General features: G+C 33.9%; 1 protein-coding gene across 1 annotated transcript in view; it reads left to right on the top strand.

Annotated features, from left to right (window-relative positions):
• The window catches only part of LOC103575988 (ester hydrolase C11orf54 homolog), a 38,789-nt gene extending 28,204 nt beyond the window's left edge, over positions 1-10,585 (top strand). Inside the window, exons 5-6 of the mRNA XM_053739457.1 lie at positions 9,761-10,019; positions 10,093-10,585. Of these exons, the coding sequence (XP_053595432.1) occupies positions 9,761-10,019; positions 10,093-10,433 (600 nt within the window). The 3' untranslated portion in view covers positions 10,434-10,585. The remainder of the gene's footprint in view (positions 1-9,760; positions 10,020-10,092) is intronic.
• The last annotated feature ends 2,572 nt before the right edge of the window (positions 10,586-13,157 follow it).

Here is a 13,157-nt window from a genome sequence, read left to right as displayed (position 1 = left end):
GGTGCTTTTAGCGTTTTTCTCAAAATTTTCAACTCTGAGGTTACAGCTGGGTCTACAAAGAAATTCGAACGGAAGGTTATATACTTTGACAGTTCGATTATATTGAATTCAGCTGCGACAGATGATATTCACTTGTAGAATCAAATTTAAAAAAAAAACGAACAGCCAATCAGAGTTTCGCAAATTTCGCGCATCTTTTAGCAGGGCAAACTCATCGGCCTTAATGATTAGATATAATCATGCATGAACGAATATAGTCATTTTTAAAAGCTCATTGAAAAAAATCTGAAAATCATTAATTAAGTAATTTAATTAGGATTTATTGTCTTAATTAATATAAATGTCGGTTTAATTTAAATTGAAAAAAAAAAAAAAAATTGCTATCGGTTAACTATAATTGTACTAAGGAGTCACCCATCCAATTAATGATCCACGTTGATGCTGCTTAACTCTGGTAATCGCTAGATGGTAGTCGAATCCTCTAGTCTGCTATGTATATTTAATCTAAAAAAAAAAATTAAATTGTTTTTTCTGACATAGTCTAATATATATTATAACGGGTTTTTCACCACCGGGGATCTACCGGAGTGAAGTCCGAGTACACTTACTATTTGACAACCTTGTTCAAAATTTTAAAGTTGGGCGCCAGGTGATTTTATAATCACCAAATAAATAATTATCAAAACAAAAAAAAATTCGGCTCAGGGTGGCGGATCGGGGAAAGGTCAGGCAGTTAAAATTACGATAAAATAAGTGATCAGAATTAAACAAATTAATCGTATATTCAATAGACAAAATAACTGATCGGTTTCACACAAATTGTCGGTTACACAAACATAATAAATGCCGTTGTCGGCTTGACTCGATATAAACCAAAGTACAACAAAACGTAGTTGATCGGAAACAGTCAGTTTTGCAAAAAAAAATAACAGTCAGTTGTCGAAAGAAAAAAAACTCGTCGTTTATTTCATCAACACACTCGACGTAGTTCTTAACGAAATACTCGACCGGTGACGTCAGAGTCTTTTACATGGCAAGACTCGGCTGCCGCAACGAATGAGAAGGAGATAATCCGTAATTCTCAGAATTGCTCGATTGGAATAAAATAAAATATAAAATAATATTTTATTTCGGTAACGCGTGAAATTTCACTATCATACAGTTAGGACGTACACTCAATCATTAATTTAATTATTATTTCCACAAATCGCGTTGCACTTGTTCATAAAACCAAATCAATCGGTCGTACACTTGATCAGTTCTCGTGCCGAGGCTTCGGCTTATTCGCTTGTTCACGACGGCGGTTATTTGTTAAAAAAAATTTTCTTATCGCAATGAATTGTTCGTTAATCACTCGGATTGTTCTTATAGAACAAAATTCCCGTTGTTCAAGAGTCGTAATCAAAATTGTTCGTTTGGTCGGGTCGAATTTCTCGAATCGTACTACGTGACCGTTCAGTACGGCGTCTAGTCCGGATCTCTCCTTTCAATCCATGCGGTCGATCGATGGCTCAGTTAAAGTCAAAATTTTTTATTCTAGATGTCACTAGCATTTGCTCATCCGGTGACTATTTCTTATTTGAAATAAATTCAAACCACGAGTCGATGTCGAATGTTCCATCATGTTACAATATACATGCACAAAAAAAAATTATTTGGCTCAAAGCAATTTTTTTTGAGCCAAGAAACTTTTGAGGACTATAACGGTGGGCCTTGGTTATTCCGTGTCGAACAAACACGAACCACAGTTAATAAATTTTCCCGAATAAATTAAATTAATTAATTGTAAATTATTAAGTATAAATATTAATTAATGATAATTTTACTTCTGGTTCCGAAATCAGGAAAGCGGATCTCAGCTGAGATCCTAGGAGTAGTTCGACTTTTTCTGACCGGACACGTGGCTGAAAAATAATAGCTCATTCTATATGACGCTGGTGATAAGAAAATTTATTATCAGAGACTCAATTATATTTTATAAATTTTCTTTAGCCAAAATTCCAAATATTTATTCAAGTTTCCCCTTTTTATTTCAAATTTATAATTAATTAATTAGAACATTAGCGCCCAGCAATAAATTTATAAATTATTTTAATGCGCAAGGATTATTGGACGTGGGAAATAAAATTTATAATTAATTAAAATTAAGCTAGGTTAAAGAGAGGAAGGAAAACTTGTTAATAATTTGTCGAGACTTATCTGGATGTACGTGGGCTTACTGGTGATATTAGTCTCCAATCCGTTACGGGCTCCTTGGATTTAAAATGGTTTTCTTTAAGCAGGTGAAGGAGTCGCAAAAGTCTCCTTAATTAATTAAATCGAAGGAAAACAAATATCACTCATAATAAAATTAATAATTTAGTTTGATATATAAGAAAAATTTCGATAGATAAAATTATTCAGATAACAGATTCACCGAAATAGAACTGATTGTTAAACTAAATGACTAGATATAACAAAACTTATCGTTAGGCCGATTCATATAAATTATAATGAGTACTGGTGATAGAGTAGGGACCTCGTTAAGCGTCATCAGTCCACTCTAGGTGATGGTCAGGGCCTAGGTCCTCGAGCAAGCGTTTGCTGGCCCTTTTATATGTTAATTTTGAAAGCGTGGAACTAGCCCACTGTCGTCTAAATTCAAACAGAATTTGATCTAGGATACCTCTGTCATAGCCCCGAGTGACTGAGAAGTGTTAATTAACATACAATTGTTATAATAGATGGCCGTAGAATCAGTTAGAGTTTGCGCTCGATTTTCAAGTCGAAAAATCAGAAACGCATGGTTACAGGACATAGAATGAAAATCGTGATTTTCTTGAGGGAAGTAAAAAAATTCCTTGGATTTTAAATCTTCAACAAAAAAAAATAGTTTTGACTTAATAAATCTTCAAAGATTGATTCAACAGTTGAGTTATTTAGTTAAATAATTAAAATTTTTTGATTTAATAAATATTGTCCCTTACTGTTATATATGTATTACTTTAACCAAAAAATAAAAATGTTCAGTACAAGAAAGTTATAATGTCGAATGAAGTAGCGCGATGTTTTGAAACAATAAAAAGTGATAACTTGAACTAAAATACAAATCTCAAAACGAGAGTACTGCGGGTTTAAGGAGGCTCGATAACGATTATCGTTCTAGGGGATTTCGTGGATTTTCTATTGTATTTTTACAAGATTACATCTCTTACAAACCAAAATTTAATTAATAGAATATGTTATGAATTGACTTACTTTTAGCAATGAATACAATATATTGTCATTATAATTGTATTGAATCATAAAAAAATTTTTCTTTTAATAAAATAATTTTTTTTATGAAATAAGTGATTAAAAAATAAACGCGGAAATACGGCAACATCGCGCTAGTGTTTAGTAATTTTTGTGTGTACTATTGTTGGTCACAAGGCTTATTACAAGCTCGAGCTCAGGTCCAACACAAGTACTATATGGCAGTGTGTATTATTGAGTAAACAGAAAAGAATGTCAACTGATTTTTGTTTTTAATCATTATGGACGATAGTAATATTAAAAATCAGTCTATCGGTTGACGCTGCGGGCCAGCCCCGAAACTTTCGACTATTTTCGAGCTCAAGGAGCGTCGAATGACACCTTAACAATCGAAGTCAGAAAACATCAAAAACAGGCGAAAGTATTTTTTTTTTTGTTGCTCATCAAGCAAAATATTGTTTTTTATGCTAAAACAAAAATCTCTGCCAAGTTTGAGCTCTTAATTCCAATCCTAAGTACTTTCCATTGGATTTCAAAGATTTCCCATTTAAAATACACGTAAATTAAATTACTTTTTTTCTAACTTTCTAATTGTCAGATGCGTTTTATGATATAGACGCGGTTTCGGTCGCAAATTGTAGGGCATTTGGTGTTCTTCAAAAGTGCCCATAGTAACTTAGCTGTAATTCCAGCTGTTTTATTGATGTCCGCTGAGGAACTCATTTTCCGTATCAAATTGACCTTTATTGGCTTGCAGAACGTAAACCAATGAATGCACACAAAAAATGTGAAGGGGAATTTTATAGGAAATTTGATTCCCTTCAAAAAAATCCCGGTAAGTTAAGTCGCTAAAGTCCATAGTTTCCGAGTTATAGAAATTGTAATAATTTAAAAAATATAATATTAAGAAAAAAATGACAATTTCTATTTTATTATATATAGGTTCCGCATTGCACTTTTCTATTTTCCATAAGAATAACATGGAAAAATTTTTTTTTGCATCTTCTGATTTTTATAATTAGCTAACGATGCGTCATAAGAATAAATGGCAGGCATTTTTATGTAGGGAACTGAATGTTCTACAAAAAACTTCTCTTAAGTTTTTTAAATAAATCTATTTGTTTAAAAGTTATTTGAGGTTGAAGTTAAATTTATATTAAATTTTGAGATCATTTTACTTTTCCGGCGAAACTATCAGACTTGTTACAAAATATCAGAGAAATTTTTTTGTAGACAATTTTATTCCCTAGAAATGATTATCAATGAAGATTTTCGAATTCCGCATTATTTACTGGTTATTTTCATTTTAATGTTGAGCTCATAAAAAAATTGTCTTCTGATCGATTTCAAGAGCTTGACATTAAAATAAAAATAACTAGAAAATAATGTGGAATTCAAAAAAACGTCATGGATAGTAATTTGTAGGGGATTTAATTGTCTATAGAAAAAGTTTCATAATATTTTGTAATCAGTCTGATAGTTTCGCCGGAAAAGTAAAAAGGTTTAAAAATTTGATATAAATTCAACTTTAACCTCAAATAACTTTTAAACAAATAGATTTATCAAAAAATATTAAGATAAATTTTGTTGTAAAAAGCATTCAATCACCTACAAAAATATGCCTGCTAATTATTCCTATGACGCATCGTTAGCTAGTTATAAAAATCAGAAGACGCAAAAAAAATTTTTTCCATGTCATTCTTATCGAAAATAGAAAAATGCAGTGCGGAACCTTGTAGTGTTAATATTAAGAGCTGTAATTTTCATAGGCGTCTTTTTATATCTAAATGAAACTTTTGAACCTATATCCGAAAAGAAAAAAAAATTGCCTTCTCGAATTTTACCAACAGCCACCAGAATTCGTAGGTTGAACCCTGGCTTAGGCTGGCCTCTGACAAATTTTTATTTACTTGGACAAAGCAGTAGGCTGAGGTTCTTGCAAAGCATAGACCCGCACTTATTCAAACACGACAACGTATGTAAAACTCACTAACTTACCTCACGGCTTATTACTTATAAATTTTTTTCTGATTGTTGAATAAATTAACGCTTATGACCTAATTAATAATACTTTTATTAAACTATTGAAAGATCTTACCAGTAAAATAGGATATGAATAGGATGAACAAATAATAGACAAAATGAATGACTAACAAAATGTGCAAGTTTATTGCCAATTCTAATAATAAAAATTACTTACAAGAAAATGCAAGCGCTGGATGTAGTGTAGAGAGATGCGTAGCACAGTATAATTTTATGTTACGAGTATATCGCTGGTAACGTACAGTAATAGTTAATTAAGCTAACTTTATTTATAATAATTAATAACTAATCAATAAAATATAATTGCCAGTAATATACTGAATATCGCAAGTTCATTGCCCGAGTTACAATAAGGTTTTGCAAGTAAATTGCCGAAATTGATACTTAATAATTGATATGAAAACGTCTGTACGCTAATTGATCCAGGATCGAAGTGATTGACCGATAAATTTGGGTGTAGGACTAGCCTCCGGACTCTGTCCCCACTGCACCCTTATAGACATGCGTCAACGTGAAAATTAGTCATGTGACCCCGGCACTATGACTTTGTGTAGTTTCAGACGGCAACGAGATGGGAAAAAATGGGAACCGCAAGGCTGAGGACGACGAAGATAATTCACATTGTCTCATTATGTAAACTCTTTATTACTTTTTAACTAATTATTCGACTTGCATGTTTGAGGTGGCAATCGAAAGAGATTGTTTGCCATCAACTTTACTGGAAGTTTCAAATCATTTGATCAAGTAGACTTGAAGAATTGGCGAATTACGAAATTGTATATCACACATCTAGGGAAGTTAATAAGGAAGCCTCAGATCACATGTAATTGTTGACCTCGGCTTCGCCTCGACAACAATTACATGTGATCTGAGGCTTTCTTATTTACTTCCTGTGGTGTATATACTATTTTTCTCGACGACGGAGGTGGAAAGCGGCAACTTCGTTTTGCACAGCGGGACGAAAGTTGACGCTTTCCGCCCGGAGGCGAGAAAAAAATTTTTTTTTTTTAGTTTCTTATTGATTTCTCAGAAATAAATTAAATGATCGACTTCAAAATCTAATCAGCTCTAGACCTTAATAAAACGCATCGGTTGACGCATTAGCCATCCCAATCAGTTCATTTGTTCAAGAGATATCGCGGGAGAAAAAAATGGTAAAAAACAGTTATTTGCAAATATCTTTGGAACAACCCGACTAGAAATTTTGGTGAGGCTTACCGAATAATCAGTTTGGCCCGAACTAGGCTTGCCTAAATAAGGCAAGCCTAATTCGTATTTTGTCAGATCTTCATGAGACCAAACGAACATTGGTATGCCGACAAAATTCCAGATTCGATTGTAATCACGAAACTCTGTGGCAAGGCCGCACTCAGGCCTAACATTGGAATTCCTGACTGGTGGGTTGCAATGGTAACCTAAGGTTTTCCGATGCTTGGTATGCCAAAGTCAGATGAAACTAGAAAAGTGTGGCAAGTCGCACTTAGGCCTAATATTGGAATTTCTGACTAAAATCGGATCAGGATGCTCGGAGGCTTGCTAAAATTAGGTATGTCAGAATTCGCTATTATTAGGAAAATCTTCGTCATTCCCTAAGTTAGGTATATCTTTGGAATTTCTGGCTGGGACCGAATAATATTTTAATAGCATAAATAAACTTAGGAACCACAATCGGTAGTGTAGCGTAGTGGTTAAAGCGTCGGTCTTTCGTGCGTAGGGTCTCGTGTTTGAAATTAATGAGTTTCGCGTTTTTCCTTGAATTAAAATTTTCTAATTTGATTAAAAATTAAAATAATATTAAATGAGCATATCTCATGATAATTGGACTGCAAAAAGAATTTTAATCGATAAAAAAAAAAAAAAAAATTTAATTTAGTTAAGCAAAACTATATGATCATTATAGTGATATATGACCATATATTGCCAATTTCTATGTATGAGCATAAGGCTCGTATGCGATGCATGGTATACGAAGTATGGTTTCTAAACCGCTGCCTAAGAAAGAAGCCAAATTAGGCAGGGCCTCGCAACTGCGTTATTTTCGGGATCTCGACCTAGTTTGGTTGTCTCATTTGGCGAAAGTCTGGAATTTGGCATGCCTTATTCGGGCCAAACCATCGCCTAACTCAAATTTCTAGTCGGGAACTCAACCATTCTTAAATCTCATCAGCTTTAGAACTCAATAAAATGCGATGATTACCGTCTTAAGCATCAAAATCGGTTAATTTGTTCGCAAGATATCGTGAAAGAAAGAAATGCTTACAAACGGTTTTTTCGAAAACAATAGCATAAAAAAGTATTTTCGAGCTGAAAGAGTTCGAAAATGTATTCACAACAATGTTTTTGAGCAAGGAGCGCAAGGAGCTCGAAAACAGCGACAAGTTTTGGAGCTGGCCCGCAAGGTCAACTGATAGACCGATTTTTTTCGTAGTTCGCTAATATTGTCAAGTCTAATTGATCACATGATTTAAAACTTCAATGAAAGTCGATGGCCAACAAGTTCTTTTGATTGCGGCCTTCACCATCCAAATGGGTTCATTAGTTAAAAAGTTACAAAAAGTTCATACACACATACACACACACACACACACACACACACACACACACACACACACACACACACACACACACACACACACACACACACACAAACGCGCGCGCGAGCGGGCGCAGGCGCAAACAAACACACTCGGATATCATTCTGAAAATAGTCAGAATAGCTTCTGAAGACCTCAAAACGTTGGCATCTGATGAAAAATTGATTTTCGAAAATCTGAGTGAAAACAATAACTTCCTGAATTTTTTGAAAACCACTGAATTTCTTAGCAGCAAGTTAAAAATACTTGGGTTGAAAATCAAATCTCTTTAGATCAAGAAAAAAATATTTAAGTCGAAAATCAAACTGTTTTAAACCAAAAAAATCTGGGCGTCGGTTGACCCTGCGGGCCAGCCCCAAAACTTCCCGCTGTTTTCGACCTCAAAGAGCTCGAAAATATTAGTGTAGATATATTTTCGAGTTCGAAAATGCTATCACATGCAATTGTTTTTTTTACGATCTTTTCAAGCTCTAACAAGTTACCTGTTATGCTGAAGTTTGAAAATTTAAGAATCGAAAATCATCAATGAAGCGGTTTTTAAAATTTAGTTCATGATTATGTTCAGTAAAATAAGTGTATTGAGGCAGAAATCAATGTCGGAGATCAAAATCAAGATTTAAGTAAGTTTTGACTCATGTAAGAAACAATAAAATATGAAATATCCGATAAAAATATTAAAAACTAGGTTTTATCGATTTTTTTGTTGATAATATGATTTAAACTAAAAACCAAGTTCGATGACACTATATGATCAAAAGAAACCATAAAAAAGATGAGTTGGTATGATATCAGGCACATTTTAGTACGTTATATTATGATTTATCCGGAAAAAATAACATAAAATGTTATTTTTTAACTTTTCAACGCCGATATCTTTTGAACTAATCAATCGATTTTGATAGTTGATGTGGCAATCGGCGCGTTTTATTGAATTCTAGAGCTGATTAAAATATGAAATCGATCGCGTCAGTCGTTTCGAAAATATTTAGAAAAAACCGTTTTTCACCATTTTTTTCTCCCGCGATAGCTCTCGAACGAATTATCCGATTTAGATGTTTGAGGTGGACATCGACGCGTTTTATTGAGTACTAGAGCTGATTAGATTTTGAAGTCGATCGTATAAGTCGTTTTTGAGAAATCAATAAAAAACTAAAAAAAAAAATTTTTTTTTTTCGTAATTCGCAAATATTTCCGAGTCTATTCAATCAAATAATCTGAAATTTTCAGGAAAGTTGATGGCCAACAAGCTCTTTCGATTGCCACCTCAACCATCCAAATCGATTCATTAGTACAAAAGTTACAAAGAGTTTACATACATACACACACACACACACACACACACACACACACACACATAAATACACACACTCGGACATCATTCTGAAAATAGTCAGAATAGCTTTCTAGGACCTCAAAACGTCGACATCTGATGAAAACTCGATTTTTGAAAATCGGGGTGAAAACAATAACTTCCCGAAATTTTTGAAAATCGTCGATTTTCTTAGTGGGAAGTTAAAAAACAATACTTGAGTCAATAATTAAATTTTTTTAAACCAAGAATAAAAATAATTGAGTCGAAAATTGCTGAACAAATATAAAAGTTTCTCAAACTGAATAATTTTATTCTTGAATCGAGATAGTTATTTATTATTTATTCAATACAGAAATTAGTTTCTAAATCCAAATTTTGTTGTTGTTTTAATTAAAAACAAAATGTAAGCTTGATTCAAGAAAAAAGTTGGAAGAATGTAAATTTCTTAGTTTAAGTAATCCTTTTTTTCTGTGTGGTTATTTTCATTATGGTTGTCTCATAACTATTTTATGGAGATTACACTACATTGTCAACTTCATTTTTAAACCAAATAATAGAGTTAAATATTTATTCGCAGATGATGATGAATTTAGCTGTTGATTCAGCTCATGTTATAAATGAGACCAAACTAGCATGGGTTGGAGAAGAAAATCAGTGTGTACTTCAAAAGTGTGTTGATTCTGACACTAGGTTAGCATTGCTAGCGAATTTGTTTATCTCAGAGGGAAAACCCGGAAAAGTTGTAAAAGTTAATGCTAAAACTCGTATAGGAGACCTTGATTTTATTGCATCAATACAAAAAGCTCTATCTGTCTATTACAAAGATCAGTTAGTCGGTAAATATTGATTATAAACCAATTAATCTATTTCTTTTATTCTTGCAAATACTCAAGTTGTATCATATTCAAGGTTTGGGAGGTACGTTTCTCCTTAAAAAAGGGAAAGCTAAGCATCATGTGATGCCAGATTTCTCATCAGTACCATTAACTACAGAAGAATCTCTGAACAATTGGTTACGTTTTTATGATATGTCAGCACCATTAGTTGCAGTTGGAACGTTGGTTTCGTCTGAAAGTGATTTGGATCTTCGTGTTCAACATTTCCATAGTTTTAGTGATCATGGTGAGGGTGGCCATTATCATATTGATGTTACTCCAAGTATAGTTGAATATTTAGGGTATTTTAATGTAGCTGATTGCTTATACCGGATCGATCAACCGACTTCTGGCCTTACTTTCGGCAAAGATTGATTTCACAAATTAACATGCAAAAATTTTACGCAGAAGTTGTAGGAATAAAAAAATAGTTTTTATCACAAGATCGTGCTAATATATGAATTTGTTGTACTTTAGCTTCCAAAAGATTACCAAAATACCAATAAAATATTTTTATATTATATAAAATCAAATCTGACATCTCCAGTCATTTTGTTTCGTCCTAATCCTATTGCAAAACTCAAACAACATCTAAATTATTTATTATAATTTTATAACAATGGCTTTGATCAGCTAGCTCTTCACCCCCAAACACCGGAGTCCAAAAGTTACTAGGCTGGACAGTCAGGTTTATTAAATTTTAATTAAAGGTGGATTCGCCTCGTGTCTTAGAACGTCCCCGGTAATTTGAGAAAGACAAAAGGGGAAGATGTATCTGGTGATAAACTTTCATAACGAATTTTAATTTAAATTTATTATAAAGGTAGAATTTTATTCAAAACAGCCATCAATTTGCGTACATAAAACTTATAATCCTTTCTCCACTATAGATATGGTTGTATGCAAAGTAAGGTCGATGAAATTTTCCAACGTGTGCTTACGTAATTTCATGTAAGGAATCCAATTTTTATGGTTATAAAGTCTTACAATTTAATTATATTATTCTTTTGACTCGAAGTTATTTGTCAAATAGAAATTGTAAAACTCAAGTGTATTTTCAACTAAATTCTCTGACTATCCTATTTATATGAATGAATCAGAAATATTTATTCTCTAATTAACGACCAAGTTATTTCAAGCTTTTGAGAACTACCCATGTATCCAAAGATCTACAATCACGTCCAATTCGAAAAATTCACGCCTGCAGATCTTAAGCCGACACGACTCCAGGACGTAGCAACTATATATACTTAAAATTGGTGGCAGCGACGGACTCGAACAGCCTTGAAGTAGCCTGCTGATTTTCAAACGAAGAATTCAAAAATCCAGAAAAATTTTTTTTCTTCCATAAGTCAGAAAATTTTTCATCACAGTGAGTAAATTTACAAACAGAAAAATTTTTTCAATGAAACAGACAGATTTTTGAAATAAAAATTTCGAAAATTTGTTTTTTAATACAAGAAATTGAAGACTAATATCAAGAATTTGATAAAAACAATAATAATAATAGAGCTGAAGTAAAATTTAAATAAATTTTTTTTTATGAAAAATTAATAAATTTTTTTTCAAGAAAATAAAAGCGAGAGTTTTTAAATAAAATAAAAAAAAATGGAAACCTCCCGTATCGAGATCCAGAACGATGTTACAGCATTAAAAACACAAATATAACATTTAATAGCAGAAAAAATGGAATTGAAAAACAGATTCGAAGATAATCGTCAAGTAGCTATTGCCCAACATATAAAAACACATTTCGGAAAAAATTCACCCGTAAGTGCTTTGTACCAAACGCCTCGAAGCCTTAACTTAACAAAAAATTCAATCACAGGAAATAAGATCGATTATAAAAACTTTTTAAAAACTATTCCAGACTTTGACGGTACAAAAGATGGTTACCCGATGGAATCATTCACTAAGGCGTGCAAAAATGCTATAAAACTTTTTAAAGACGAAATTGACGAAGAATTTTTAGTTAACATTTTTAAAGACAATTTTTACTCGATTGACTAAGCGATAAAGCGTCGGTCACTTTGTTGCATTTGCCTTTCCGGTGTACGATATCGAAGTCGTACTGTGGTAGGAACAGATTCCATCTGGCTACCCAACCACTCGTACTTTCCATCGTTCGGAGCCATTTCAATGAGAGGTGATCCGTAATGACCGTGAACGCATACCCTTCGAGGTATGGTCTCATCTCTTTTTGGATCGCCCAGACTACCCCGAGACACTTCTTTTCGGTCACGGTGTAGTTTCTCTCGGTTTTGTTCAACGACCGGCTCGCGTAGGGTATTACCTTCTCGTTACCATCCTGCTCTTGTGTCAAGACGGCATCTATTCCTACGTCACTAGCGTCGGTTTGGACGGAAAATCATTTCGAAAAGTCCGGTGGGACCAGTATCGGGGCTGTTTTCAAGCACTCCTTTAGTGCTTGGAACGCCGTTTGCTCTGTCGTATCCCATCTTCATCTCTTGCGCTTTTGGAGCAAAGAGGTAAGTGTTTTTGTCCGGTCTGTGCAGTTGAGGATGAATCCTCTATACTACAAGATCATTCCTAGGAACTGGCGCAGTTCTTTCATATTTCGTGGGGGAGTGATTTCGGTAATCGCCTGGACTTTTTCTGGGTCAGTCCGGATTCCTTATCTGTCGATGACATGGCCCAAATACACGGTGCTACTCTCGAGGAAACAACTCTTTTCCCGGTTTATTTTCACGTTCGCAGCTTAGAAACGGTTCATAACCTCCCTCAGTATTCTCCTGTGCAGGGATTTACTGAGGACTATGATATCATCAAGATAAACGACTACGTACGACTTGAGATCAGCGCCGATTATTTCATACATTACGCATTGGAACGTTGCAGGTGCGGAATGCAGGCCATAAGGCATGACCCGGAACTGGAATAGACCACGACCAGGGATGGTGAACGCTGTAATTGCATTACTGTACGCTTCTAGTGGTATTTGCCAGTAACCGCTTTTCAGGTCTATCGTACTGATCACCTTTGCCTTTCGCACTTTGTCCAACGACGCGTTTACATGAGGAATCGGGAACGCATCTTTTTCGGATACTTCATTAATTTTTCGAAAGTCGACGCAAAACC

This window comes from Microplitis demolitor, chromosome 5, assembly GCF_026212275.2.
Source record: "Microplitis demolitor isolate Queensland-Clemson2020A chromosome 5, iyMicDemo2.1a, whole genome shotgun sequence".
NCBI lineage: Eukaryota > Metazoa > Arthropoda > Insecta > Hymenoptera > Braconidae > Microplitis > Microplitis demolitor.
Note: the sequence above shows the minus strand (reverse complement) of the source record. Positions and strands in the feature narration are given on the sequence as shown.